This window comes from Myxocyprinus asiaticus, chromosome 23 (assembly GCF_019703515.2).
Source record: "Myxocyprinus asiaticus isolate MX2 ecotype Aquarium Trade chromosome 23, UBuf_Myxa_2, whole genome shotgun sequence".
Classification (NCBI taxonomy): Eukaryota; Metazoa; Chordata; class Actinopteri; order Cypriniformes; family Catostomidae; genus Myxocyprinus; species Myxocyprinus asiaticus.
The window spans coordinates 12,378,452-12,406,416 of record NC_059366.1 but is presented as its reverse complement, the minus strand read 5'-3'; the positions used below and the strand labels follow the sequence as shown (position 1 = coordinate 12,406,416).

At 39.2% G+C, this 27,965-nt stretch overlaps 1 protein-coding gene across 2 annotated transcripts in view; it reads right to left on the bottom strand.

Annotated features, from left to right (window-relative positions):
- The window catches only part of plekhh2 (pleckstrin homology domain containing, family H (with MyTH4 domain) member 2), a 68,668-nt gene that overhangs the window by 9,385 nt on the left and 31,318 nt on the right, over positions 1-27,965 (bottom strand). For both annotated transcript variants that reach the window (XM_051651193.1, XM_051651194.1), the window contains 17 exons: positions 27,458-27,533; positions 26,587-26,681; positions 26,212-26,389; positions 24,069-24,205; positions 23,851-23,964; positions 23,006-23,092; positions 22,733-22,891; positions 17,975-18,055; positions 17,733-17,885; positions 16,467-16,575; positions 16,216-16,328; positions 10,977-11,156; positions 10,684-10,781; positions 10,405-10,582; positions 3,158-3,313; positions 2,971-3,068; positions 2,331-2,472 (listed from right to left, as the gene is read on the bottom strand). In XM_051651193.1, the coding sequence (XP_051507153.1) occupies positions 2,331-2,472; positions 2,971-3,068; positions 3,158-3,313; positions 10,405-10,582; positions 10,684-10,781; positions 10,977-11,156; positions 16,216-16,328; positions 16,467-16,575; positions 17,733-17,885; positions 17,975-18,055; positions 22,733-22,891; positions 23,006-23,092; positions 23,851-23,964; positions 24,069-24,205; positions 26,212-26,389; positions 26,587-26,681; positions 27,458-27,533 (2,154 nt within the window). The remainder of the gene's footprint in view (positions 1-2,330; positions 2,473-2,970; positions 3,069-3,157; positions 3,314-10,404; positions 10,583-10,683; positions 10,782-10,976; positions 11,157-16,215; positions 16,329-16,466; positions 16,576-17,732; positions 17,886-17,974; positions 18,056-22,732; positions 22,892-23,005; positions 23,093-23,850; positions 23,965-24,068; positions 24,206-26,211; positions 26,390-26,586; positions 26,682-27,457; positions 27,534-27,965) is intronic.

Sequence of the window (27,965 nt, the reverse complement as noted above, 5' to 3'; positions counted from 1 at the left end):
CAAAAATAACCATAAATCCGCAAGCCTATAGAGGCATAGACCTACACAGTAAAATAGGCTTACTTTCATGAGAGTGAGCGAGCACAGGACGCTTGGATGTGAGCGACTTGCTCATGAAGTTCATGAATGCTCATCTCTCAAAAGCTCGACCAGTGATTTTAAAATGAGCATAGCCTCCTATTCTACGCCCCGGTATAATATGCGACCCATATTCCCATTTAAAAATAGGGTATGGTCGGAATGATCTGAGCTTGGCTTCTCAAATCATAGTCATATCCACTGTTATGTAAATACTTATTGTCTTATATTAAATGTATTAATATCTTCCAATGTATTATTTGTAATTTACTGTTGTAGCTGTTATAATTCTCTACCATAAATGCAGCCTAACTTTCATCTTTCTGCTTGGATGCGGCCGTTAGACTGTAGCCTATATTTCTTGAACCGCATTTTGTTTTGTTCATCGCACTGCAATATGTAAAACCCGACTGAAGCAGCTCAGTTAACAGGCAGGCCTATCCTACTAAAATAACTGAGAATTATCATAATGTTTACATTTAGATTCAATGCAAGTATAGGTTGGATTGGCAGAAATGGTGTCCCGACCTTTTTCGCGCTTTCTTTACTGCACGCTTTCATCATGCATGTAAACACTTAAGCATATTAGCATAACATAACATTTATTTATATTATTATGTGCTATTTAGCATAAGATCCATTTCCTCCTAGATTTTGGCATGTAGCAGGTAATGGATTTTTTTCTGGGCAGACAGGCAGCAGCAGATGTGGGAGGCGGCAGAGGTGAGGGAAGTTTTGCGCCGTTATAGCCGCTCTGAGAAAATTACTCCAATGAAATTGCAGTGAGTGATTCTTTCGTTAAACTCTACTGGTTTCTCATGTCAGAAAAAGCATGATACAGCGATGCCAATTTAACATTTTTATTTAAAGCAATCAAACTAACCAAGACTAATTATCGGGACAAAAGGCGTCCCGACTTTAAGTCCATCGGGACGTGGTACACGGCTTGTAAAACTGGGACTGTCCCGGTTTTATCGGGACATCTGGCCACCCTAATTGCGAATGCCATACCCAACTGTAGACGATTTTCCAGAACTGATCAGCTGCACTGTGTGGTACCACTTATTAATTTATAGAACAGTTTTTGTGGCATGAGGAATGATAACTGGAAGACATTTTGCATAGAGGCCTACATTTGGCATACAGTGCGAGGGACTAATTTATCTAAAAAATATAAAATATATATAGGCCTATATAGAGCATAGGTATTCATCTCGCTCGCTATTAACACTTCCCATGCTAGTGATTGTCCAAATGCTGAGTCACATGCTTAAACACGCTGGCATGAAGGCAAAGCCCCTTCATCAGTAACTGGATTCAGTGAACATGTTACAAAGATATACAAATCCCCTAACCAAACCCTTTGCCTAAGCCTAACTGTGTGTGTAAGTGTCGCCCAGTTTTGGAGCTGACCTATCCCCCTTCTGGAGTTATCCCGCTCTCTTTTGGAGATCTCCGGGCTGCAGCTATACCTACTTGGACAGCGCTAGCACCGAAATGTGCTGCAGGAAACACTGTTAGATTATTTTAGTATGTTTCTTCTGCATCAGCCGAAAATTGCACAAACGGGAACCGTTAACAGAACTGAAAGTCATGAAAATCATCCAGTTCTGGTATTTAAAAAAATAAATAAAAATGGAAATGGTTCTGATCAAGATCTGGCACTCTGTACCCAACTTATTTGAAAGGCAACATATTTTCATCCGACCTCCGTATACAGCCTCCGAAGGCAGAATTTTCCAGCTTTTGACCAATATGTTTTGATATGCTAACATGTCTTTGGAGGGTGGGGTTTTGATAAGAGGGTATGTGGTTGAAGAGATGGATGTGGTATTATTTAGTGGCTAAGTCTGGCTGATGTTAGCAAAATGGCTGAAATTACTTACAGCACCCTTAAGCATAGTTTAATTTCTTTTTTTGATTTTGTGGTGCAATATGTCATGAATGGTCTGCAATTATATAGTGCTTTTTTAACCTTAGCAGTTCCAAAGCACTTTACACTGTGACTCATTCACTCATTCACACAAACACTCACACACCAATGATGGCTGAGCTGCCTTGCAAGGTGCTAGCCTGCCATTGGGAGCAACTTGGGGTTCAGTGTCTTGCCCAAGGACACTTTGGTATGTGGAGTCATGTGGGCCAGGAATTGAACCACCAACCCTGCAATTAGTGGCCAACCCACTCTACCACCTGAGCCACAGCTGCCCCATTTTTATGAGCTTAAAAAAAAGAGGGAGAGCAGCATATACCTGAGCCAGCAGGGCGGCCATCTCCAGAGCGAGCTCTTTGTTGACAGGGAAGTGACCTGCTGTGATTTCATCATTTGTCTGATATGCCAAGAGCAATCGCTCTCTCTCAGTCTCTCCCCTCATCTGCTGGGAAAAATATAACCTACAGGGAACAAGCTATGAGTTAGATCCAAATTACAGCTTGTTGAAGTTACTTTCTTACCTCTGTTTAAATGGATAGTTCCCCTAAAAATGGAAATTCTGTATTCATTTACCCACCCTGCTCCAAAATGACAAACAAAAGGCATAAATGTGGTCCATGTGACTACATTTTAAATCTTCAAAAGCCATACAATGGCTTTCTGTGATGAACAGAATGAAATTTAAGATGCTTTTCAGTGATACTCTTGGCCTACTGCTGGCTTAAATTTCGGTCTGTTGCTCACAGGAGCTTTTTAGTCATTTTGCCTCTTGACAAACCCAGTTTCCTTTACATGTTTATTATATGGAAAACAATGGCCAGGATATTCTTCAAAACATGCCTTTTGCTTTCCATAGAAAAGTCATACCGTTTAGAACAACATTAGGATGAGTAAATTATGACATAATTTTTTTTTGGTGAACCATTCCTTTAAGGATAAAGTCGTGATCTACACTCTACCTGTTCTTATATGTGAGTTTGACCGTCCTGGCATTCTCTGATTTGCCTGTGTGTTGCTCCTTTGAGGCCTGCTCCCATTTCGCAATAATGTCACAAATCTAAAGACACAACATGTTGCATTTAAGATAAACTGCTTGGCAGTGCAGTTTCAGGAATAAGTCACTGTTCTGTCATCGTGGTGGCTGACCTTCAGGTTTGCCTGCAGACAGTGTTCAAGGTCTGTGCCCGTGGGGTCATCAGAATAAAGGCTGAAACCAGACTGACCAGTTTTCCTCATGCCTGTGTCCTGGTTTAGTCGGCTCTGAAACTCCTCCACTGTGGTTGAAGCATCAAAACCAACAACCTGGCACACAAAGGTAGACAAAATAGCTGTATCAGAAGGTGCTTCAACTATTGATTGTTCTGTAATGCATTTTTAGAGGTATAGTTCACCCAAAAAATAAAAATCATGAATCATGTCATTACTTACTTATTCTCATGTCGTTCCAAACCGGTTTGCTGTAATTTATTTCATGGAACACAGAAAGCAGATTTTTGACAAATTTTCAATCAGCTCATTTTCTTTCTTTCTTTCTTTTTTTTTTTTGTTATTACAATTTTTTATTGATTCCAACAGAAGACAAAAATAGATTTAACAAACAGAATTATACATATGGAATTAACTTATAACCCTTTATAATCCCCCCACCCAGTCTCTCAACAGTCATCCCAGTGCTCAAATACAAAATACACACATATGAACAGACAAATAAACAGAAATACATAAGTACATAAAAAAAGACAAAATTCAACAAACAGAAAAAAATATCAAATTCCACAAATAAATTAAAATAAACACATTAATACAAAATTGTCTCCCTCCACTGCCCCTCACCAGGAGCCTTCCAAATGAGACAAATAACTGCCCCATTTCCTGCCATATATTACCAGATTACCTAGCTGTCTAGAAGTCATCTCCTCAAATGTCGCCACTCTACCCAACTCAGTGCACCACTCACGAAATGAGGGCACATCAGTTGACTTCCATCCCCTGAGGATTACTTGTCTGTCAATCATCACGCTGGTTAGGACCCAGCTTTTTCTATATTTATCACCTATATTCAGGACCGCCCCATCACCCAAAATACACAGTCTTGGACAGAGTGAGATTTGAGTGTCCAGGACCTCACAGGTGAAATCCTGGACTCTCAGCCAAAATTCTTGAATCTTGGCACAGAACAAGAAGGCATGGGCCATGTCCCCCTCCAAAAACTGGCATCACCAGCAGGTAGGTGTATCCTTCAGACCAAGCCTAAACAATCTAGAGGGAGTCCAGTAAAAGTGATGTAAAATCTTAAATTGGATAAGACAGACCCTTGCATCATTAGACATCTTGATGTTCTTAAAAATTCTTCCCCAATCCCCATCCTCCAGCCCAAATTCAGATCTTTTTCCCATAACCTTTTAAGAGATGTTAAGCTCCCTTCCCCAAGACTCTGAATCAACAGGGAGTAGTACACTGATGCTTCGTGACCCTTTCCAAAGGCAGTAATCACCACACGGAGTGTGTCTGCCACTTCAGGGGGCTGTATACTACTCCCAAAGGTAGCACAAAGGAGATGGCGCAACTGTAAATATCTGAAAAATTGAGACCAAGGAACCCCAAATTGCTGAACTATATTATCAAAGGATCTTAACTTTCCGCCTTCATACAGGTCCCCAAGCATAGCAACACCCCTCCCGATCCAATTTTCCAGCAAAAATGGGACTTGTTAATGCGTAATTTGGGGTTCCACCATATGCTTGAGGCGACATTCAGGTAACTATCCGACTTAAACACGTGGGAGACTTTTATCCACACTGACTCTAAGTGCGACATAACAGGATGTTTCTTTATTTCTCCTGGCAGTTTGGAAGAAAGGCACTGCAGTGGCGAAATAGGGGCAAGGATCTCCATTTCAATGTGGACCCAAGGAGGGGCTCTCCCAGGTGGAAGCGACCAATGTGCCAGTTGCCTGAGACTAAATGCATAGTAATAAAATAAAATATTAGGGAGGCCTAGCCCGCCTTTGTCAATGGGTTTATGTAACTTATTGAGATGCAGTCGAGGGCGTTTACCGTTTCAAATGAAAGATTTAGCTATTCTATCAAATTGTTTAAAATAAGAGCGTGGAACTTCAAAGGGGAGAGACTATAATAGATAATTACATTTTGAAATACAACATTTTTTGACAATATTTTAATGTCCAGCTGGATCAGGGAAATTGGACAGTAACTTTTACAATCTTTTGGGGTCTTTATCTTTTTTAAGAATTAAACTGATCTGGGCTTGCATCATTGTCAGTGGAAGTTCACCATTCCTCAATGACTCTGTGTAAACTTCTAGCAAATGTGGAACCAGTTCTGTAACGTAAGATCTAAAAAATGGAAATGGTAGAGAAAGACTCTCTCTGTTTTATATATCTAACAAGAAGTTTCCTGCTTTGTCCCATGACTCAGAGTATATCTATCTTGCCCTGAAAAGTCAAAATTCCACTTTCCGTGACAGAATAGTATTACATCTATATTTTAACCAGGTTAACTCTCTGAGGCCATTGAGCGACATTCGGCGCTTCAGCTCTGTCTCAGCACTTTTAATGCTTTCCTCCAGCTCCAAAATTTCTTGTGTTTTGGATTTTTTGCTAAATGAAGCATATTGTACGATCCGGCCCCTAAGATCCGCCTCAAGCGCCTCCCAGGCCACGCCCACCAAGGACACCGAAGACCAGTTGGTCTCTATGTAACCATTAATTTAAGATTTTATCATTTGTTGGAATTCAGGGTTTTGCATAAGGGATGCATTAAAGCACCAGCCATATGACTTCTTTTTCCCTATATGAGGCAGCATACCAGGGCATGATCAGAAACTAAAATATTCCCAACTGAGCAATTCACAGGAATGGAATGAGTGATTTAGATATCAAGAAAAAATCTATTCTAGAGTAAATCTTGTGGACTGATGAAAAAAATATGTAGTCCCTCCCAGATGGATTCAAAAGTCTCCAAATGTCTGTTAGGCCAAGATTTTTACATATCCTCAGGAGTGTCAGTGTTGCTCTAAGGGGTCTGCATGCATTTGCTTCACTATGATCATGAATCTGGTCCATTAAAAGGTTAAAATCTCCACCCAAAATTGCATCACGAGTAATACCCGCGCTTGTAATATTCCTTCAAGATCTATAAAAAAGTTCTGATCATCAGTGTTGGGTGCGTAGATGTTAGCCAAAATAAGCTTTTGCCCCTGTATTTCAACCAGCACAATAGTAACTCTTCCTGACTTATCTTTAATCTGCTTAAGACATTTGAATTGTAAATGCTTACTAATCAATGTTATAACACCCCTGCTCTTACTCGAGCCTGCACTGCAAAACATGTATCCACCCCATGCCCTCCCAAGTTTTTCAGCTTCTTGTAGAGAAAGATGAGTTTCTTGAAGGAACACTATATCACATTTCTTGCGTTTAAGAAAATATATAACCCTCCGTCTTTTTATAGGGTGACCCAGCCCATTCACGTTCCATGTGCTTCAAGAAAAATTATATAGATCACTTTCCAACGTTAATGTAACAGTCAGTTCCTGAGAGAGACCCCCAAAACTACAAAAAGAAGAAGAAAAAAGAAGATCGTGCACTTTAACCCCACGCATAACAGCGCCAACTGGCGCCCCACCCCGAAACTCCAACAGTCCGTGCACACTCACGAGAGCTCCTGCAACCCCCTGCTGCTGGATAACTCAGGTCCGGTGTTTTTGCACAGATTCAAAAGTAAATATCATACAACAAAAAAATATTCAATAATGCGAAATCCAGGCAATGATCAAATCGATGTAAAAGAAGCAAATGGGCTCTTCCATAAGTCAATCGTGAACAAAAAGCTCGAACGAGTGACAGAGAGCCACCAATACAGTGGCGTGACCATTCAGGTCGGATCAGTGAAGAACATGACATATAGTCTGCAACTTTAACCGAGTGTAAACAAGATAACCCTCTCATATAATAGACTTAACGAAGGACATAGCCTGCTGTGAGCATGTGAAAGTCTTGTGGCCATCCTCAGCGTCAATCCTCAACTTGGCAGGAAAGAGCATTGCGAAACCCACCTTCTGCTGATGAAGCAGTTTTTTGCATTCCTTGAATTTATTACGTTTTTCCTGTGTTTGTCTCGGAAAGTCAGGGAATACCATAGTGTTATGATTCAGCCAGGACAACTTGCCTTTGATCCTCACCATGCGAAGAACAAAGTCTCTGTTGGACGACCGCAAAAATCTTGCCAGGATGGGACAGGGCCTGACCCGTCACCCTCCACCAATAGCCCAGCCCTGGAGCCACCCATGGGGCCTGTCACCCTCCACCGGTAGCCGACTGAACACTCTGTGAGCCCGCTCTATCTCTATTATTCCACCTGCTATGATTTTCCAAATCTTCCAACTTTTCCCACACACGCTCCAGCTCAACCTTAGCCACGGGAGCTTGTAGCTCCCTCTCAGACGACTCCAGAAAATCAACCCATTTTTCGACATCACCTACTCTTGTAACCAGAGCAGAGAGCTTCGCCTCCATGGAAGTGATTGCCTGGTGTATCTCAGCAAAATCCTCCAAGTCAGCAGCGACTTTCATCAGCATTGCAGACATGTTCAGAATCTCTCGCAGGTCTCCGACATCCTCCACGCCCGGGCCCGCACCATGATCAGAGGCGCCTGCTTGAGCACGTAAGTGTCTTTTAATATCTCCGGGGGCCGGTTGCACCAGCTATATTTACAGAAGACTCTGACCAGGAGTAACGGATGGAATAAAATAGCAGGCTGATATTTTATGACATCAATGAGCTCATGTTTTGCGTGAGAGGCTTCAATTCTTTCGACATACAATATGATGTTGACATTTACACTTGTTTACATTTACAGTACGAGAGAGAAAAAAAACATACTTTTAAGCGGTTCTTCAGCATGAAACCGATCTAACGGTGCAGTTTTTAGGGTGCGTCGCCCAGTGTCAAGTTTCAACACATTCAAAATATATATAGGATATTAAAATGAATAAATGTTTATTTTTCCAGCTGGCTGTATTAGTATTTATTTATCACCCCTTATTTATTTTAGATACAGTTCCTGTATATTGTTATTTACACAGGGCAAATTTACTATTTATCAAATCTACTTTTATTACATATCATATTTTAATGGGGATATAATTTATTAAAGCTGACATTTACGTGAGCAAACAAGGTTTGAACATCAACCGTAACAAGATCAAATTGACTTCTGTGTACAAATTTGTAGGCTGTTTATTGGATCAATTAAGGTAAACGTCATATTATGCAACTACGCATCACTGCTAGCTAAGGGGCCGTTTACACGACAACGTTTTCAACTAAAAACTGAAAACTTTTTATGCATTTTGGCTGTTTGTTTACACGACAACGGCGTTTTGGGGCCTGAAAACGCAAACTTTTGAAAACGGGTTTCAAAGTGCACGTTTTTGAAAACGATGCCGTTATCGTCTCCGTGTAAACATACAAAAACGCGAATTTGTGAAAACGATGACGTCATGCGCATGCGTCTTACGTGTTATATAAAGAATGATGGATTAATAGGCATCAATTTGAGATGTATACTTATCAATATGAATACTGGTGTCTGTGCAAATAACAATAATCAACAATTTATTCATTTGGAGAGTTTTGTATGGAGTGTGAACATTGTACAGTAGGCAGAACCTGCTATTTGAAAATCTTGAAATTAATGTATGGATTCAGATGGGAAAAATGTATTTGTATTTTAAATGTTATTTATTTATTTACTTAATTTTATTTGACGTACCTTTACCCTGCAATTCATACACCCACCGCTTATGTATATAGCCTATAGACAGAGATGTAATGCCATGTACAGTATTCAAAGATATGCTTAGAATATGAAAACATGAGGCAGTGAAAATGCATGTTAGATCCAGTGTACACAAGACCTCTCTCTCCGTCAGAAGATATCCATATATTAGAGTTCTGTCTGACATCCAAAACCAGTCAAAATCAACAGCTTATGTTAACTTACTCTCCTACCAGCCCAAGAGTCAGCAGGGGGAAGACAGAAGAAGGCAGGAGACGAAGTGATGGTAAAAAATGAGCAGAGTTTATTGAATAATCTTGAGAGTTCAGTCTATAGGCATGCGCGCAAGTACTTCAAAACAACGCGTGAGACATTCAAAACTACAATGGCGGACTACAGGACTGTGTTTGTGCTGCTCAAGATTTTGAGTTTATTGACGCTTCTCCAGCAAAGTAATTGTAGTAATAAAGCAACCTCATCAGAATGCTTATGTGCGCAGGCGCGTAGTATTTCTACGCAAACTACTGGCCTGGCTTGCATAATACAATGCTTTTAGTCGTTTTTGCGGATCCCTGTGAACGGGGATCGTTTTGAAAACGTTGTCGTCTGTACGTGAAACTTTTAAAAAACGCAAAGGAAAAACGTTTCTGTTTTTAGTACATCGTTGTCGTGTAAACGTACCCTAAGTCTTGCCTTAAGAACAGGTGGTGCAATGGGGGCCTGGGTAGCTGAGCTGGGCAGAGTATTGACGCTGACTACCACCCCTGGAGTCACGAGTTTGAATCGAGGGCGTGCTGAGTGACTCCAGCCAGGTCTCCTAAGCATCCAAATTGGCACGGTTGCTAGGGAGGGTAGAGTCACATGGGGTAACCTCCTCGTGGTCACTATAATGTGTGGTTCTCACTCTTGGTGGGACGCGTGGTGAGTTGTGTGTGGATGCCTCCGCGGTAACATGCTCAACAAGCCATGTGATAAGATGCATGGATTGACGTCTCAGACGCGGAGGCAACTGAGATTTGTCTTCCGCCACCCGGATTGAGGCGAGTCACTACACCACCACGAGTACTTAGAGAGCATTGGGAATTGGGCATTCCAAATTGGGGAGAAAAAGAACAGGTGGTGCAACCAAATTAAGATCTGACTTAGTCACAAACTAACTAGTAGTTACTAAGCCCTTAGTGTGAACTTTACATCCCAACTTACGTGAGACCTTATGCATAGCTGGTGCAACCCTACCCTGAGCTCGAGGACTTCTAATTTTTCGACATGTTGATTTAGCAGCACAGTTCAGAAACAAAAATATAACGAACCTCACCGGTTTATATTACTTGAAATATTAATGGCAGCCAATTTTGCAGAGATCGAGCTTTAAACGACCATCTCACCATAGCATCACGTGACTAATCAGCTCTTTTTCCAAACAAAGACTGATCATAGTGGGGTGATTCTCATGAAACTGAGCTTGAACCATGGCAGTGACATTTTTTTTGTCTTCACAGGGAAAAAATTACAGCAAACATGTCTGGAATATCTTGAGTGTGAGTTGTTTTTGGGAGAACCGTTTAAATTACGGCTGTTGTGCATGTGTGAACCTGGTACGTGTTGTTAAGGAAGTGCACGGGCACGCTGAAAGGCAAAGAGTGATGATATGGGTTCCTCAATAAGATGGACAGAATCTCCATCCGTGATGAACGAGCTTGCCGATCCCCTTTCTGCTGCGTCCGCTCCAATGAGCGCTGGCAGTAGATGGCATACTTTCCCACTTCCGTCCTGAGAGCAATGCAGAGACTGAGTAACTCTAAGATACTGTAAGTGTGGGATGTGTTTGTGTTCTTCAGAGGTGTCTGACATAACTTTCTGTTTTGATTTACCTTGAATCTGCGTGCCCTTTCAGATGCACCTGCAAAAGCCAAAGAATGGGGTGTGTGGGCAGGAAGAGGCCGACACACAGAGCCAGGAACTGCCATCCCTGTGTTGGGAAGGGGAGAAGAGAGGCATCAGGAAAATGTAAACAAGCCATTCAAGTCCCCCTGTGGCCATTTCAATTGCTCCCATGTTGAGATCCTACACAAAACACAAGCTAGCACTCCCTCTTGTGGTGTGCGTTCATATTACCACATTAAATACTACCCAGAACAGAACGTTTCAGATATTATCATGTCACCTGTAGGGGCCCAGGCTTTCCGTGTGGTTGTCTCTTGCGTGTCTGTTTTACAAGCTGACAGTAAATTTCATTCTGCAGCTCTGGGTGGGTGAGACACACTTGTAGGGCACACTGAGCCAGAGTCACATGATAATCTATGGCTGGAGTGTCAGTGGCCACATTAATGAAGAGCTGACATGTCTGTAAAGGGAAAAAGAGTTTTTCTAAATGATTTTTCCAGGTTAATACCTCCATAGACATTGAGGGGGAAATATCATTATATTCAGATTAGTGGTTGATAAGTGTAGGCTTTCAGTAGTTGATTCTTAAATCTTAAGTATGTAACTTTTTCTGTATTAAAATACTTTGTCCTATCCCAGCTTAATATGGCAGAGACAGCTATAATTAAGACATGCATAGGTTAATTTTCTCAAAAACGGTGAGCTCTTTGTTTCTGTGGCACTTTGAAAATTGCTCTAATTGTTTTGAGAGACCGCTTAGACCAGCCTAAACAACGTTACTCAACCAATGACGGGAGTTGGGGGTGGAACTATCTCTTTGTTTGACCACTAGCAGATGGGGTGCTTATTCAGAAAGTTTCTGGGGGGGGGGGGGGGATGCTTCAGATTTAAATCATTACATTTAAAATAAAGAATATTTACATTAATTACATAAGAAATTATAATTACAATCAGCATAAATTAAAGGCAGTACAGAAAATAACACCATGATGCATAACTACTTTACAATTTAATTGATATTTTATATTAAATATACATTCTATAATGTATATTTCCATATAAAAATATTATTTACACTTGAGTTTTTTGTCCTTCCAATTCTCAATGTTAAATGTTTTAAATCAGCATAAATTAAAGGTAGTACAGCAAATACTACTATAATGTATTAATACTTTACAAATTACTTAATATATTATATATTAAATATATATTCACCGGCCACTTTATTAGGCTCGCCTGTACATCTACTTATTCATGTGATTATCTAATCAGTGTCAGCAGTGTAATATATAAAATCATGCAGATATGGGACAGGAGCTTCAGTCAATGTTCACATCAACCATCAGAATGGGGAAAATATGTGATCTCAGTGATTTGGACCTTGGCATGATTGTTGGTGCCAGACAGGCTGGTTTGAGTATTTCTTTAACTGCTGATCTCCTTGGATTTTCATGCACAACAGTCTCTAGAGTGTAAAGAGAATGGTGCGAAAAACAAAAAATATCCAGCGAGCGGCAGCTCTGTGGACGAAAATGCCTTGTTTTTTTTCTCCCCTTTTCCCCCAAATTTGGCATGCCCAATTCCCAATGCGCTCTAAGTCCTCGTGGTGGCGTAGTGACTCGCCTCAATCCGGGTGTCGGAGGAAGAATCTCAGTTGCCTCCGCATCTGAGACCGTCAGTCTGCGCATCTTATCACGTGGCTTGTTGAGCGTGTTACCGCGGAGATGTAGCGCATGTGGAGGCCCACGCTATTCTCCGCGGCATCCACGCACAACTCACCATGCGCCCCACCTAGAGCGAGAACCACACATTATAGCGACCATGAGGAGGTTAACCCATGTAACTCTACCCTCCCTAGCAACTGGGCCAATTTGGTTGCTTGGGTGACCTGGCTGGAGTCACTCAGCATGCCCTGGATTCGAACTCACGACTCCAGGGGTGGCAGTCAGCGTCAATACTCGCTGAGCTACCCAGGCCCCCCCACGAATATGCCTTGTTAATGACAGAGGTCAGAGGAGAATGGCCAGACTGGTCTAAGCTGACAGGAAGGTGACAGTAACCCAAATAAACACGTGTTACAACAGTTCTTTTCAGAAAAACATTTCTGAACATACAACATGTCGATGGGCTACAGCAGCAGAAGACCCCTCCGGGTACCATTACTGTCAGCTAAGAACAGGAAACTGAGACTACAGTTGGCACAGGCTCACCAAAACTGTACAGTAGATGATTGAAAAGACATTGCCTGGTCTTACAAATCTGGATTTCTGCTGAGGTACACAAATGGTAGGCCCACTGCAGCCTCAGCTTTCTGTTCTTGGCTGACAGAAGTGGAACTCAACGTGGTCTTCTGCTGTTGTAGCCCATTAGCCTCAATGTTCGACATGTTGTATGTTCAGAAATATTTTTCTGCAAAGAACTGTTGTAACCTTCCTGTCAGCTTAGACCAGTCTGGCCATTCTCCTCTGACCTCTGTCATTAACAAGCTGTTTTCGTCCACAGAACTGCCGCTCACTGGATGTTTTTTGTTTTTCGCACTATTCTCTATACACTCTAGAGACTGTTGTGTGTGAAAATCCCAGGAGATCAGCAGTTACAGAAATACTCAAACCAGCCCATCTGGCACCAACAATCATGCCACGGTCTAAACCACTGAGATCACATTTTTTCCCCCATTCTGATGGTTGATGTGAACATTAATTGAAGCTCCTGACCTGTATTTGAATGATTTCATACATTACACTGTTGCCACATGATTGGCTGATTAGATAATTGCATATATATATATTTGTAATTACAAATTTCAGTAATGATATAAATCATCTTAAATTTAAATCAGCATAAATTAAAGGCAATACAACAAATGCTTCCATGATGTATAAATACTGTATAAACTGTAGAAATGTGATTAATATGTAATACACACACACACACACACACACACACACACACAGTATATATATATAATACATATACATACTGTATATTCATACATACTGAGTAAATATAAATATATAGCAAAATAAAATGACTAAAATCTAAAAAAATATAACCTTTACATGTTCATGACATTTATTGGGTGAGATTTACTTGCAAATCTGATCTTTTTAAAATGGTTATTGGATGTTTGTACTAGTGGTCGACCGATATGGGTTTTTTAATGGCCGATGCCGATATCCAGAGATCAGCGTGGCCGATACATATAATAAACAGCAAACATAAAATTTCCCCCAAACAAAAAAATAAATAAATATATATATATATATATATATATATATACATACACACAATACCGGTCAAAAGTTTTGAAACACACACATTTTTTTCACATTTTAGAATAATAGTAAAGTCATCAAAACTATGGAATAACATAAATGGAACTATGGAAATTATGTTGTGACTAAACAAAATCCAAAATAAATCAAAACTGTGTTATATTTGAGCATCTTCAAAGTAGTCACCCTTTGCCTAGAATTTGCAGACATGTACTCTTGACATTTTCTCAACCAACTTCTTGAGGTATCACCCTGGGATGATTTTTAAACAGTATTGAAGGAGTTCCCATCTATGTTGGGCACTTATTGGCTGCTTTTCTTTATTATTTGGTCCAAGTCATCAATTTAAAAAAAAAATATATATTTTTTTTTTATTAAAGTTTAGTTTTGTAATTAAATAAATTAATATGGTGGCACAATTATATTTTTGTCTACAAAACTAATTTCAAACATTTAAGCATACACCTTCAGATCAAAAGATTTTTCAGATCATGAGAAACATTTCAGGCAAGTGTTTCAAAACTTTTGACTGTTAGTGTATACATTATATATATATATATATATATATATATATATATATATATATAAACTTTTATTTAGCACTATATTTACTCAATTTCACACAAAACTAAAAAATTGTATTGTATTTTAAATGGTAGATAGCAGTTTCTACAGATTTCTGTTTAGTCATCAAACTTTAGTAATTTTTTGGACATGAAGAAATTGTTAATATATTAGGAAGAAATAACAGTACACACAATAGTCCAGCAACCATTGATGGCATTTGCGCATCAACAATCGTATTTACTCAAGAAATACCGAATCAAACCAATTGTACATACAGTGTATAGTAAATAAGACATTTACATATAGCGCATGTGAAGCGCTTTACTTTGGGCTGCATCGAAAACATAGGCAGCTGATTGCTACCTTGCTGCCTAATCAGTTAATGGCTTAACTGACAGCTGTTCTGAATGAATGGAACTCTTAAGGAAACTGGTCTCCGAACTGTTTGAAAAGCACCTTATTTTCATCCTATCTCCATAAACAGTCTCCAGAGGCAGCATTTTCCTGGTTTCGGACGCAGCCTTGAAGTTGCACTCACGCACTCGTGCGGATCCAGCGCGAGCAGCAATTTCCTGACAGTTTAAAAGGCCTGGAACGCCTGCTTTGATTGACATGGAGTGACCATCATGATTTGTGAATCAGAGGGACGTTTGATCCTGATCCTGAAGTTTTTGATTCTGGCTGATGGAATACGCGCTTCAGAGGAAGATATTAGGTGAGCGCTCAACAGGAATAAAATGCTGGATTTTTGAGAGGTTCGTGAATTACATCTGTTTAAAGGAGATATCTGCATATCTGCAAACAGTATATAATACAATTTTTGCTGATATTTGCATTTTAGCATTTAGCAAGGTGACAGGGAACTGTTGAGGAGAGGCTGATAGAATGTGTGCTTTAGTGGTAAATAAATGAGCGCTCCACAGGATGCTGGATCTGCCCAAGTGTTGTGAGATATGCGCATATTTGCAGACGGTATATGATATTAGTTTTATTGATATTTGCCTTTTTATCATTAGACAGGACAGTTAAAAGTTACAAGTTCAGCTGTTGAGGAGAGAGAGGGAGAATGAAACTTACGAGCACTTAAATTAACGTGTCTGCCGTGGCTCTGATATGTGGACCGTTTAAATGACACTGTGTTGCACACTGTTATTGTAGTAACATGATGGCACGTAACAACAAAACCAACCGACTGGTCGTTTACATGTTTCATTCAATTCACATGCAAGCAGGCGTTTCTTGGTGCCCTCAACAAACAAATCGGCCAAACGGGAATATTTATCAACCTCTGCGATATATCGGTCGACCACTAGTGTTGTACACAAATATGACGCTAAATTTGAATGTTGTGTTTTCAGGATTGCACTCATTAAGCAATTTTCACCATCGGGCCGAACGCTTGAGTTATGGTTCCAGTAGTAGTTCCACTTGAACATGGTTCCTTATGGTGCAATTACAAACCATTCCCTGCACACAGATTTCTCAGTGCGGTTAGCTAACCGTTTTCAACCATGCAGGTGGAACGCCTTCAGTGATGGCGTAACTGTGACAATGAGTCCGAGTCATTGCAGAATGGCACGGTTCCACAACAAGCACCGTTCGAGCCGATGGTAGAAAAGAAGCTTTTCACAGACATCTCTGCGACCTACGTCTGCTTACTGGTATTAATATCCTCACCTTAAAGAGCTTTATGGCTTCAGTCTGTAGAGCCTGAGAGGGCAGGGTGCTGAGTGGAGACGACAGTCCTTCCTTAGTGTAACACAATGTTGAGTGTCTCCAGATCTGAGACCCTGATAAAGCACAGGACAAACATGGCCATTAAACTATGTTTACACTGCTGAAAGGGCAGTATACAGGATCCTCCACTACTACCATGAAATATATGAACATAATAATAGGATCACAGCATGCAGCTGTCAGACTGTTACCTGGATCTCCCTCCAAACTGAGCAGTTTACCAACCAGCTGCTCAAACTCAGTGCCCACCTTCCCCACTGCAGTGCCTGCTGCCACACACAGATGATACAGCCATGCCATCTACAGGAGAGGAACACACACAGATATCCACTGGAACACATACATGGCACACTGCTGACTCACACCAAGTGATTCAGTAGAGCTCTCACATACTCTCAATGTCCTGGAGTGAAACGCATGCAAATTCTGAGTAATTCTTTGGTTTTCAGATAAATTACAAGAGCAATGTAAATCATATAAATGCTGACTGAGGACTAAAACAATGCGTAAAAAAACTGGGGGTGACATTTTACTTTAACCCCTGGAGACAGACAAATTTATAGCAAATTTGTAGTATACATATTTGATTAGAATATTTTATTTTGTAATTATAATAAAGCAAAAATAATATTAAAATGTTTAAACAACAGCTGTCTTTCTCTGAGGGTTAAAGCAATATTTCAGCCCATTTTCTTTTTTTTTCCAAAGTTTTGGTCTACTTAGCAGCAGCTCACACTTTTCAAAATTTGTCATTTAAAATGTTTTGAATTTTAAATTAAATTTAAAAAATTTGAATCTCCTACCATGCCAAAGTCACACAACATGGTCACTGCCTACTGACATCACTGCTGAGTGTATTGGATTACATTTAGCAATCTTCAATGTAAGTATTTCACCTGTTTTTAGTTTGTTGTTTTTTTTCTCAATTCCCAACATGCTGAGTGACAGAAGCAACCTCCGGAAATCTGACACATTTATTTTCCCTATTTAGTTATTCGTAAATAAATATTCCAAATTATTTTTTACATAGCAAAATAAAACTATAGTGTCAGAGATGAACTTACCCACATTTCAACCTCCTAACGTGCTGAAGACTTCTCAAGAAAGTAAAAGCTTATGTGTTTGCATACTTGAAATCAAAGTGGCAACATTTTGCTACTTTGAAAACTCGTTGCAAATTTTGCTACATTATTCCAAAATTCACCACATAATTCACTAAGTATGCATAAACATTATGATATATTTTTCATTTTTATAACCAATGTCTTCCTAATAACACTTTTAAGAAGAAAAAGAAAATACACCAACAATATCAATGCTCGGGACTCGGGTTAGGGGAACTTTTTTGGGTTATTTTCAGCTGAATGTCAATGCATCTGTGTAATAAACAGCTGTCAATAACCTAGAATATTCCTTTATGGAAAATCTGCAGCCTTGGGAGGTATTTTACAGCCTACCTTCTCATGAGGTGAGTCGATGAGCAGGTATGTTGGGCCCTGATTCACTGGCTGAATGGAGAGTGTGTACTGAGCAGAGACTTCAGCTGAGTCACATGACTTATCAACTTCCTCCACACAAGCTTCCCATAATTTGATTTGACCCAGAGGAAACTGTCGAGTAAACAAATATACAGCATATACTGTACGTGCACATACAGAAGTCCTGTGTAAGATGACTTTGATTTAATGAGAGAGAAGACCTTATCCTCTTGACTTCTGAAATAATATAGCGTCTTCCCAAACAGCGCACACCACACATGTTTAGAATAGCCATGGTTCACCTTGAAAAGTCAAAGACATTAGAAAGCACTTAGCAAACAATGTTCTTAATTGTTTAAGTAATAACTTTGTCTCAGATGTTTCTCCTAAAATTCAATAGGAGAAACAGAAACAAATGAAACAACTGATTGGGAGGCACTTAAGGCGGTTCTTAGGGGCCGGATTATACAGTATGCCGCTTTCACCAAAAAATCCAAAGCACAAGAACTCGTGGAACTGGAAGGGAATATTAAAAGTGCCGAGGCAGAGCTGAAGAGCCGAATGTTGTCTGATGGCCTCAGAGAATTGACCCAATTGAAATACAGATATAATACTATTTTGTCACGGAAGGTGGAGTTTTGGCTATTCAGGGCAAGATTTTGAGTCGGGGGACAAAGCAGGAAAACTTCTGGCTAGATATATAAACAGAGAGTCTTTTTCTACCATTCCCTCAGTGAAATCTGCTAGTGGTGAAATATTTACCTCGGCCACAGATATTAATAAGACTTTTAAGAATTCTATCTTGATCTCTATAGTTCCATGTCTTCGTCTACTGATGAAGATATTAGAAACTTTGTGGAACCATTAGAACTTCCTAAACTGACGACTGAGCAAAAAATTATCTTGATTCTGAGATAACTTTGGAGGAGCAGGCAAGGCTGCGGGGCCCGACAGCTTTGCTGCTGAATATTTTAGATCTTATGCTACAGAACTGTCTCCACTTTTGTTAGAAGTTTATACGGAATCATTAAAGAATGGAAAGCTTCCACCAACCATGACACAAGCCCGGATCAGTCTGATTCTTAAAAAGGACAAAGATCCAAGTGAGTGTAAGAGTCACCGTCCAATTTCCCTGATCCAGCTAGATGTTAAAATATTGTCAAAAATTTTGACTAACAGATAAGTTATGACATGTCTTATACATATAGATCAGGTGGGGTTTATTCGGGGCCATAGCTCTTCTGATAACCTTTCATCAATATCATGTGGTCAGTGGCAAATGATTCTAGTCGCTGCCATCTCACTTGATGCTGAAAAGGCATTTGATATGGTAGAATGGGATTATCTTTTTAAGATTTTGGAAATATACGGGTTCGGAAATACTTCTATTGGATGGATTAAGTTACTTTATAGACACCCGGTTGCAGCGGTACAAACAAATGGATTAATTTCAGATTATTTTACTCTGGATAGGGGCACCTGGCTGGGTTGCCCTCTTTCCCCATTATTATTCTGTCTTGCCCTGGAACCATTAGCAGATGCAATAAGAAAGGAGGATGATTTTCTAGGGGTGATGTCAGGAGGTGTGGCGCATAAGCTTTTGCTTTACGCAGATGATATTTTATTATTCGTCTCCGACCCCACTAGATCTAAGCCTTGCCTAGACAGAATTATCAATTCCTTTTCTAAGTTCTCGGAATACAGAGTTAATTGGTCTAAATCTGAAGCTTTGGTTCTGAGAGGGTACTGAAATGGATTTTCAGTCAGGTGCCTTCCAGTGGCCCAAACAGGGCATTAAATATTTGGGTATTTTATTCCCAGCAAATTTTTGTGATTTAGTCAGAGTTAATTTTGACCCCTTAATAAAAAGGTTTTTGAGCGATGTGGGCAGGTGGGCTTCATTACATTTATCTATGATTGGGAAGGTTAATGTTATTAAAATGAATTGGATTCCAAAATTCAACTACCTGCTACAATCTCTCCCTGTAGATGTCCCCCTCTCTTATTTCAAGTAATTTTATAGCATAGCAAAGTCCTTCATTTGGAATGGTAAACATCCCAGATAACATTTCAGTAAGTTGCATAAGCCGATTGACAAATGTGGGCTAGGCCTACACAAGATTTTGTTTTATTATTATGCATTCGGTCTCAGACATTTGGCTCATTGGTTGCTTCCACCTGAGAGAACCCCTCCCTGGTTTTGTATTGAACAGGAAGTTCTTGCCCCAATTTCGCCATTGCAAAGCCTTTCTATCAAACTAACCGGAGAAGTTGAGATAAAACCCTGTTATCTCGCATTTGCACTCGGTATGGACAAAAGTGTCCAGAGTGTTTAATTAGGACATTTATTTAGATGTAGCCTCGAGCATATGGCTGAACCCCAAATTATGTATTAATAAGTCCCCTTTCTGCTGGTCAGAGTGGATTGAGAGGGAAGTTAATACACTCGGTGACCTATATGAGAGTGGAGTGTTGAGATCCTTTGAAAATTTGGTTCAACATTTTGGGATTCCCAGGTCTCAGTTCTTTAGGTATTTATTTATTTTTGGGAGTAGCATACACCCCCCTAAAGCGGCAGATACTCTGGGAGTGGTGATTACTGCTTTTGGAAAAGGTCACGAGGAATCAGTGTATTACTCCCTGCTCTGGGGACAGAGCTTCTACTTCTCAAGAGATTATGGGAGAATGATTTAAACTTGGTATTGGAGGAAGGAAAGTGGGCTAGGATTCTAAAAAATGTAAAGTCTGCATCTAGAGATGCAAGGGTGCGCCTTATGCAATTTAAGATTTTACATCGATTCTATTGGACCCACTCTAGATTGTATAGGCTTGGTCTGAAAGATAAACCCACCTGCTGGGGATGCCAATCAGAAGATGGAGACACAACCCATGTTTTTTGGTGGTGTGTTAAGATCCAAGAATTTTGGTTGAGGGTTCAGAGTTTTATGTGTGATGTATTGGGCACTCAAATTTCATTTTGTCTCAGACTCTGTATTTTAGGCGATGAGGCGGTCATTAATATAGGGGATAAATCTATAAAAAAATTGGGTTCTAGCCAGTGTTATGATTGGCAGACAGATTGTTCTTAGGGGATGGAATTCAGCTGGAGTGCCCCAATTTCAAGAGTGGTGCACAGAGATGGGGAGTGTGGCGGCATTCGAGGAAATTTCATGTAGAAGGCTAGGCAAGTTAGATTCATTTAATAAAAAATGGGGCAGCTACTTGGCCTTCTTGGAGGGCTCTTGGGTAGGGGCAGTGGAGAGAGAAGTGTAGTTTTAAATGTGTGTGATTATTTTTATTTATTTATTTATTTTTATATATATTTTTCACACTTTTTTTGTGTGTGTGTATATTCAAGTGTGACCACAAGGATATTTGTTGAGGGTCAGGGTGGGGTTGGGGTTGGGGATTGGGATGGGGAAAGGGAATAATGGGGGTTAAATGTTGATTCTGTGAATATATGTTTTGCTTTTCTTTGTCAATTGTATGAATCAATAAAAACTGTTTAACAGAAAAAAAATCTTACTGATAATAAACGCAATGAAATTAACTGAAAAAAAAAAAAAAAATTAAACAACTGAAACAGTTGTTGACATACTGTACACTGTGGTTTAAGAGCTATAGATAATGTTCTTAGTAAAATTTTATGAGAAATGTTTGAGTTTATATTGAAATCTGACTTTTGATTACAGATTTAAACCTTAATGGTAAAGTGTAGTCATATGGCAACTTTCTCGTTATGAATGGAAAAAATAAATTAATTAAATGGGTCTTCAAAAGTGCACTCGATAATATTTTGTTCATGTCATCTTGGACTTGCACTGACACCTAGTGGCGTGGGTGTAGCATCATTCAAACGCATAGTTTATAGTTACCGATGCCATTATAGAAATTCACAATTCACAGTCGGGCGTGATCAATTTAAAGGAATATTTAGGATTCAATACAAGTTAAGCTTAGTCGACAGCGTTTGTGGCATAATGTTGATTACCACAAAATATAATTTCGACTCGTCCCTCCTTTACTTTAAAAAAAGCAAAAATCAAGGTTACAGTGAGGCACTTACAATGGAAGTGAATGTGGACAATTTTTAGAGGTTTTAAAAGCAGAAATGAGAAGCTAATAATTTTATAAAAGTACTAACATTAATTCTTCTTTTTAAACTCATTTATTATTTTTGCTGTCAAGTTTTTTAAATCATCATATTTTCGGTCGTTTTCTCATGATTACAGTCGATTCTCATGGTTTACCACGAAGTTGTAAAATTGCATATACATTTACACGGAAAAGGTAAATAAGCGATTTTATCAAACTAAAATCATATTAGCACACATATTGTTTATGTCTTGTAGCTATACATTTGAAATGGTGAGTATTTTAATGTTTATGAATTGACCCCATTCACTTCCATTGTAAGTGCCTCAATGCAATGCAGAATTTAGCTCTTTTTTAAGAAAAGGAGGGATGAGTTTAAATTAATTTAATTGTAATAATCAACATTATGGCACAAATGCTGTCGAATGAGACTAATGTGTATCGAACCCGAAATACTCCTTTAAGAGCATGAATGAAAGTGTCCAATTTCATCTCATGTGAGTGGTCATGATTTATCCATTTATTTTAAAAATTACAATACATTTCTTTAGGAATAATGGAATAAATTCTAAAGGAATTTTTTAATTAAAAATTACTGAGTGCACTACAAAAGAAACCAATAATATGTTTATTTTTGCCCCTAGGTCACCATTACGGAAATATACACAACGAAGTGCTCAGATAGCTTTAGTGTGTGTAAACACATTTTTTGACTATTTTCCATTGTTGTAGAGAATTGTCAAATGGCAACATTCCCCAAATGTTTTCCAAAAACATCTTTATTTTTGTTTTGTTATTGAAGGTATTTCATGTCAAAAATCAAATGGGACATTTTTTTTTTCTTTTTTTAAATAGATTTGTGATTGTTCTTTCCAATGTGATACCTTTGTCATGTGTCCTTTCATGACGGGCCTTAAGTCAGGGTTGGTAAAGAGCGGACTAGCAGCTCTGATTCTCAGTACGCTTTGCAGAACCCTCAGCCACTCCTCCAGGAGGTTTGGAGAATCTGCTTTAAGATTATACACACTCTTACCTGTCACCACCTGAGGGGCATAACATCAACACGGACAGTCATGTGAAACAATATGGACCTGTACATCTGAGACCTCAGAGATATGTGAGCAAATTCAATAACTTAACACACACACACACAATACCTGAAGCATTTGTTTCCCATCACCACGAGCTATGCTGCTACAAGCATTGAGCTCAATCTGACCTTGGGGTTTACGGATGACATCACTCTATGAAAAACAAACGTTCAAAAAACAACAGAAGCCAAGTTGCTTTTTATTAGCAGTTTGCCCACTATATGTTTAAAGGAATATTTCACCCCAATCTAAATTCTGTCATTATTTACTCATCATCATGTCACTCCAAGCAAATATGCTGTTATTGTTTCTGTGGAACACAAAAGAAGAAATTTATGAAACTGATGAAATTGAAAGACTCTAGTCTTCTGAAGCCATACAATAGCTTTCTGAGAGGAATAGTGTTTCTTCCCTGATAATCTTTACTTCTGCTGCAGCTCTGAAATCTCATTCTACATTCAACATAGTTGAACTGGCACAGTTCAGATGCAAAACATGCGAGAGCTACTGTAACAGTCTTAATGACATCAAACGCAACATGGTGAATTTACATGCTATTTTTAATCTGAACATGGACACAAATGACATTTCAAAGCTTCATTGGAGGGAAAGATTATTGGTGAATAATGACATAAATGTTGCTCAGTTCCTCAGAATAGACTCAGAGTATAGCGCATAAATCAAATGGACTACTTAAACAGTACTTTATTTTTAATTTTTTTTTTTTATTAATTTTTTTACTTTTTAGAGCTTGACAGACGTGGTCACAATGAACCATCCTTGTATCTTCAAAATTTCTTCATACAGGTTTGGAATGACATGAGTGTGAGTACAATAATGACAGAACTTCCATTTTCTGGGTGTACTATTGCTTTAAGAAGGTCAGAAATATGTGAGCCATTTAAACTGACAGGTGACTTGTAGTACAAAAGCTCCCCGTCCTTCAAAACGAACCAGCGCCTCTTCCATGCTTTCTTCCAAGTCTTGACCATCTTCAGCAGGTACCCAGACTTCTCCATTGACTCCTGGGACACAACATATTTTCATTTGGTTTTGTACATTATGTGTGATTTATTGAGAAACCGTGTGTGTGTGTGTGTGCGTGTGTGTGCGTGTGTGTATGTCGTACACTCTTGCCGTTGTCAGTGCTGGAGGAGCAGGTCTTTGGTAGTTTATTCTCAGGTTCAGAGCACTCAGTATCAGTGGAGTAAGCATCAGGTGGGATGGCGTAGTCACTCTCAGATGTCATAGAAGACAATGACACGGCTGAACACAAAAGGAAATTTTCATACAGTTGTTTTCTATGCAGTTCTGTGCAGTGAAGCTTTACAAATAAAAAAAAATAAATAAATAAAAAAAGCACCATAAAACATATTATAAAAGCAGTCCAAGTATTTCCAGGTCATCTGAGGCTGTAAAATAGCTTTCTGTCAGGAACACACAATATTTAAGCCGAAAATATTCCCCTCCACCTTAGCTCTCAAATCTCATTCGCGCTTAAAAGGATGGTTCACCCAAAATATGAAAATTCTCTCATCATTTACTCGCCCTCATGTCATCCCAGATGTGTATGACTTTCTTTCTTCTTCAGAACACAAATGAAGATTTTTAGAAGAATATTTCAGCTCTATAGGTCCATGCAATGCAAGTGAATGGTGACCAAAACTTTGAATCTCCAAAAAGCACATAAAGGCAGCATAAAAGTAATCCATAAGGCTCCAGTGGCTTCAAAAGTCAATGTCTTCAAAAGCGATATGGTAGGTGTGGGTGAGAAACAGATCAATATTTAAGTCCTTCTATAGCATCAATCTCAACGTTCACATCCACATTCTTCTTCTTTTGTTTTTTGCTGATTCACATTCTTTGTGCATATCGCCACATACTGGTTGGGGCTGGAAATAGGTAGAGATTTATAGTAAAAAAAGGACTTAAACATTGATCTGTTTCTCACCCACACCTATCATATCGCTTCAGAAGACATGGATTAAACCACTGGAGTCATTCAGGTTCCTGGGCACTACCATCTCACAGGACCTGAACTGGGAGACCCACATTGACTCCACTGTGAAAAAGGCCCAGTAGAGGTTGTACTTCCTTTGCCAGTTGAGGAAGTTCAACCTGCCACAGGCGCTGCTGATACAGTTCTACTCAGCAGTCACTGAGTCTGTCCTCTGCACTTCAATAAATGTCTCGTTTGGTTCAGCTATGAAATCGGACATCAGAAGACTACAAAGGGCAGTTCGGACTGCTGAGAGGATTATTGGTTGCCCCCTGCCCTTCCTTCAAGAACTGTACACTTCCAGAGTGAGGAAAAGGGCTGGAAAAATCACTCTGGACCCCACTCACCCTGCCCAATACCTTTTTGAACTGTTGCCTTCTTCCTGGTGCTACAGAGCACTGAGCACCAGAACCGTCAGGCATAAGAACAGTTTTTTGCCTCAGGCTATCCATCTCATGAACAGTTAAAAACTATACTATAATTACATGCAATACACATCCTAGACAATTATATGATTTAACATATCCTACCTCTTCTGCATTACATTCCCTTGCACTGTATATAACAGATTTGTATTTGTACATACTATATATGTATTTCTGTCTTTTTGTGTATTTCTATATATACTTATATTTCTATTCGCTTTTTATTTTTATTCTATATTTTTATTATTTTGTTGCTGTATTGTTTGTGCACCTGGAAGCTTCTACACCAAGAAAAATTCCTTGTATGTGGAAGGATACTTAGCAATAAAGCTCCTTCTGATTATGATTGAGTCATATGATTTACTTTTATGCTGCCTTTATGTGCTTTTTTCGGAGCTTCAAAGTTTTGGTTACCATTCACTTGCATGAATGAACTTACAGAGCTGAGATATTCTTCTAAAAATCTTAATCTCTGTTCAGAAGAAGAAAGAAAGTCACACATCTGGGATGGAGTAAATGATAAGACAATTTTTATTTTTGCGTGAGCTATTCCTTTATACATATTAAAACTTTGCACGTCAAGACACATCGTGCCAGGTTTGATATCAATGAGTGTGTTTACATGTACAATATTACACTGATTATGTTTAATGAGCCAATACTGTAAGGTCATGTAAAGGCCTTAAATGATTTTCCTTTGTTGGGGTATGGTCATAAACAGTTTAAGCATAAACCAATTAACACAGATAGATTTTGTTGTATGGACTACTTTAAAGGTACTTTTATGGTGGTTTATTGTTCTTTTTGGAGTTTAAGAGCCCATGTCCCCATTCTTTCATTTCATTTACCTCTCTTGAGAGAGCGGGGGCTTCCGTGGCTGCTGATCTTGTGTGAGTCTGATGCAGATGTATAAGAGCTGCACACAGAGCTGTCTTCCTCTCCAGACTGACCCTCCTCTGAACTGTCCTCCTCCTCGGAACTAGACGACTCTTCAGAGAACCGACTATTGCTTAACAACGTGGCCCTCTATGAGAGTACAAACAAATACAGTACTCTGCCATTTCTAGGTATCACGCACAATGCACACCCTTAACAAAAATGCAGCCATTTTGCATTCACACATGTTAACAATTATGGCAACGAACACAGTTTAGCACCATGGTATGCTAAGTAGGCCAGACAGCCACAATTTCAAAAATACAACTAAAAACAAACATATGTACCCCTTTGAGTGTGGTGAAGACAGGCATACTGGTGTTCCTGTAGATGAGGGATGTGTAGAGAATATGGGCGGGGTATGATGATGGGTAGGAGGAGTCTGAACGAGGAGGAAAGGACATTTAGGGTCAGATTTACTGGCTGTCAGTAAATCCACACCGTTATTTAGCCAAAAAGGTACATTTCTATCAAACCATGACGGGCCAAACACAACCCCTAACCTAAAACTATGAGGGAAATCATAAGAAAGAAAATCAGAGGGAAATGATGGTTTAATAAGAATGTTGTCCAAACCACTAACCCTAGTCCTAAACCAACCCTAACATTAACCCAAACCCTGAAATCTGACTGGTTGATAGGAATGTTGTTCCAGGTCCAACAAGGCTGTTGATCCAGGAGTATCCTTACATATTTACAGTATCTAAAGGTAGTGTCAATAAACACTCGCATGTTTATAATGTTACTATTGGAGCAATTTAAGCTTTATGTACCACCTTTATACAGTAGGGGGCAGAATTCAAGGATCTCGGGATGTGTTTTTCAAAGTTTCAAAATACATTTAATTTGACACAGCTTCCTAAAAACACAGCGCTTATAACTAGAGGCGCTGAAAACTTGTGAGATGCGAAGCAACCAAAGTGAAACACTCCTTTAAATTACCTTTAGTTGGAGGCCTTTCTCAGTAAATACTAGTATGTGATTAAATGTGATTAATTAGTCAGCACATCATGTAATTCATTCGATTAAAAATGTTAATTAATTGACGGTCCTAAAATATACACAAATGAGACATTTTTGACATACAGTAAGAGTATAGCACAGATGGATAAAGAAGAATGAAAATAGTGACTTTTAAAGGCAAAAACTAAAACACACCTTTATTAGCTACATCTGTGCATGACATCTCTGATAGACGAATTCCAGATTTTGCCACAGCATAGATTCTGCTCTCCTGCAGATAAAGTTAAATCAAATGTTTAAAACATCAAATAAAACAACATATATTCTGACGGTCCAGGGAATGATATTATTTTTATACAGTTTGATATTATGAGTGCTTGTAAGGAAGAACTAATCACTGGATGTGTTGAATTTGACCAGATTTGTGGCTTCAAATCTTTTAAAGATATTAAAAATTTTGTTTGAGGATCTAAGCAGTAAGCAAATGGGCTAAGCAATTGTAAATTCCACTTTTTCCTTCTGTGAAATAATCAGCTTTATACTTTTGGATGGACAGAAAACGTGATCACAAAGCCTACACACATTTCTGCTAATTTCATCAGTGTTTTCTGTACATGTTTGCGGAGACTGCTGCGCCAAGTTTATTCCACAATGGGCTATTATTGTGGCAGCATCCAAGGAGGCAGTTCCAGAAAATGGGCAG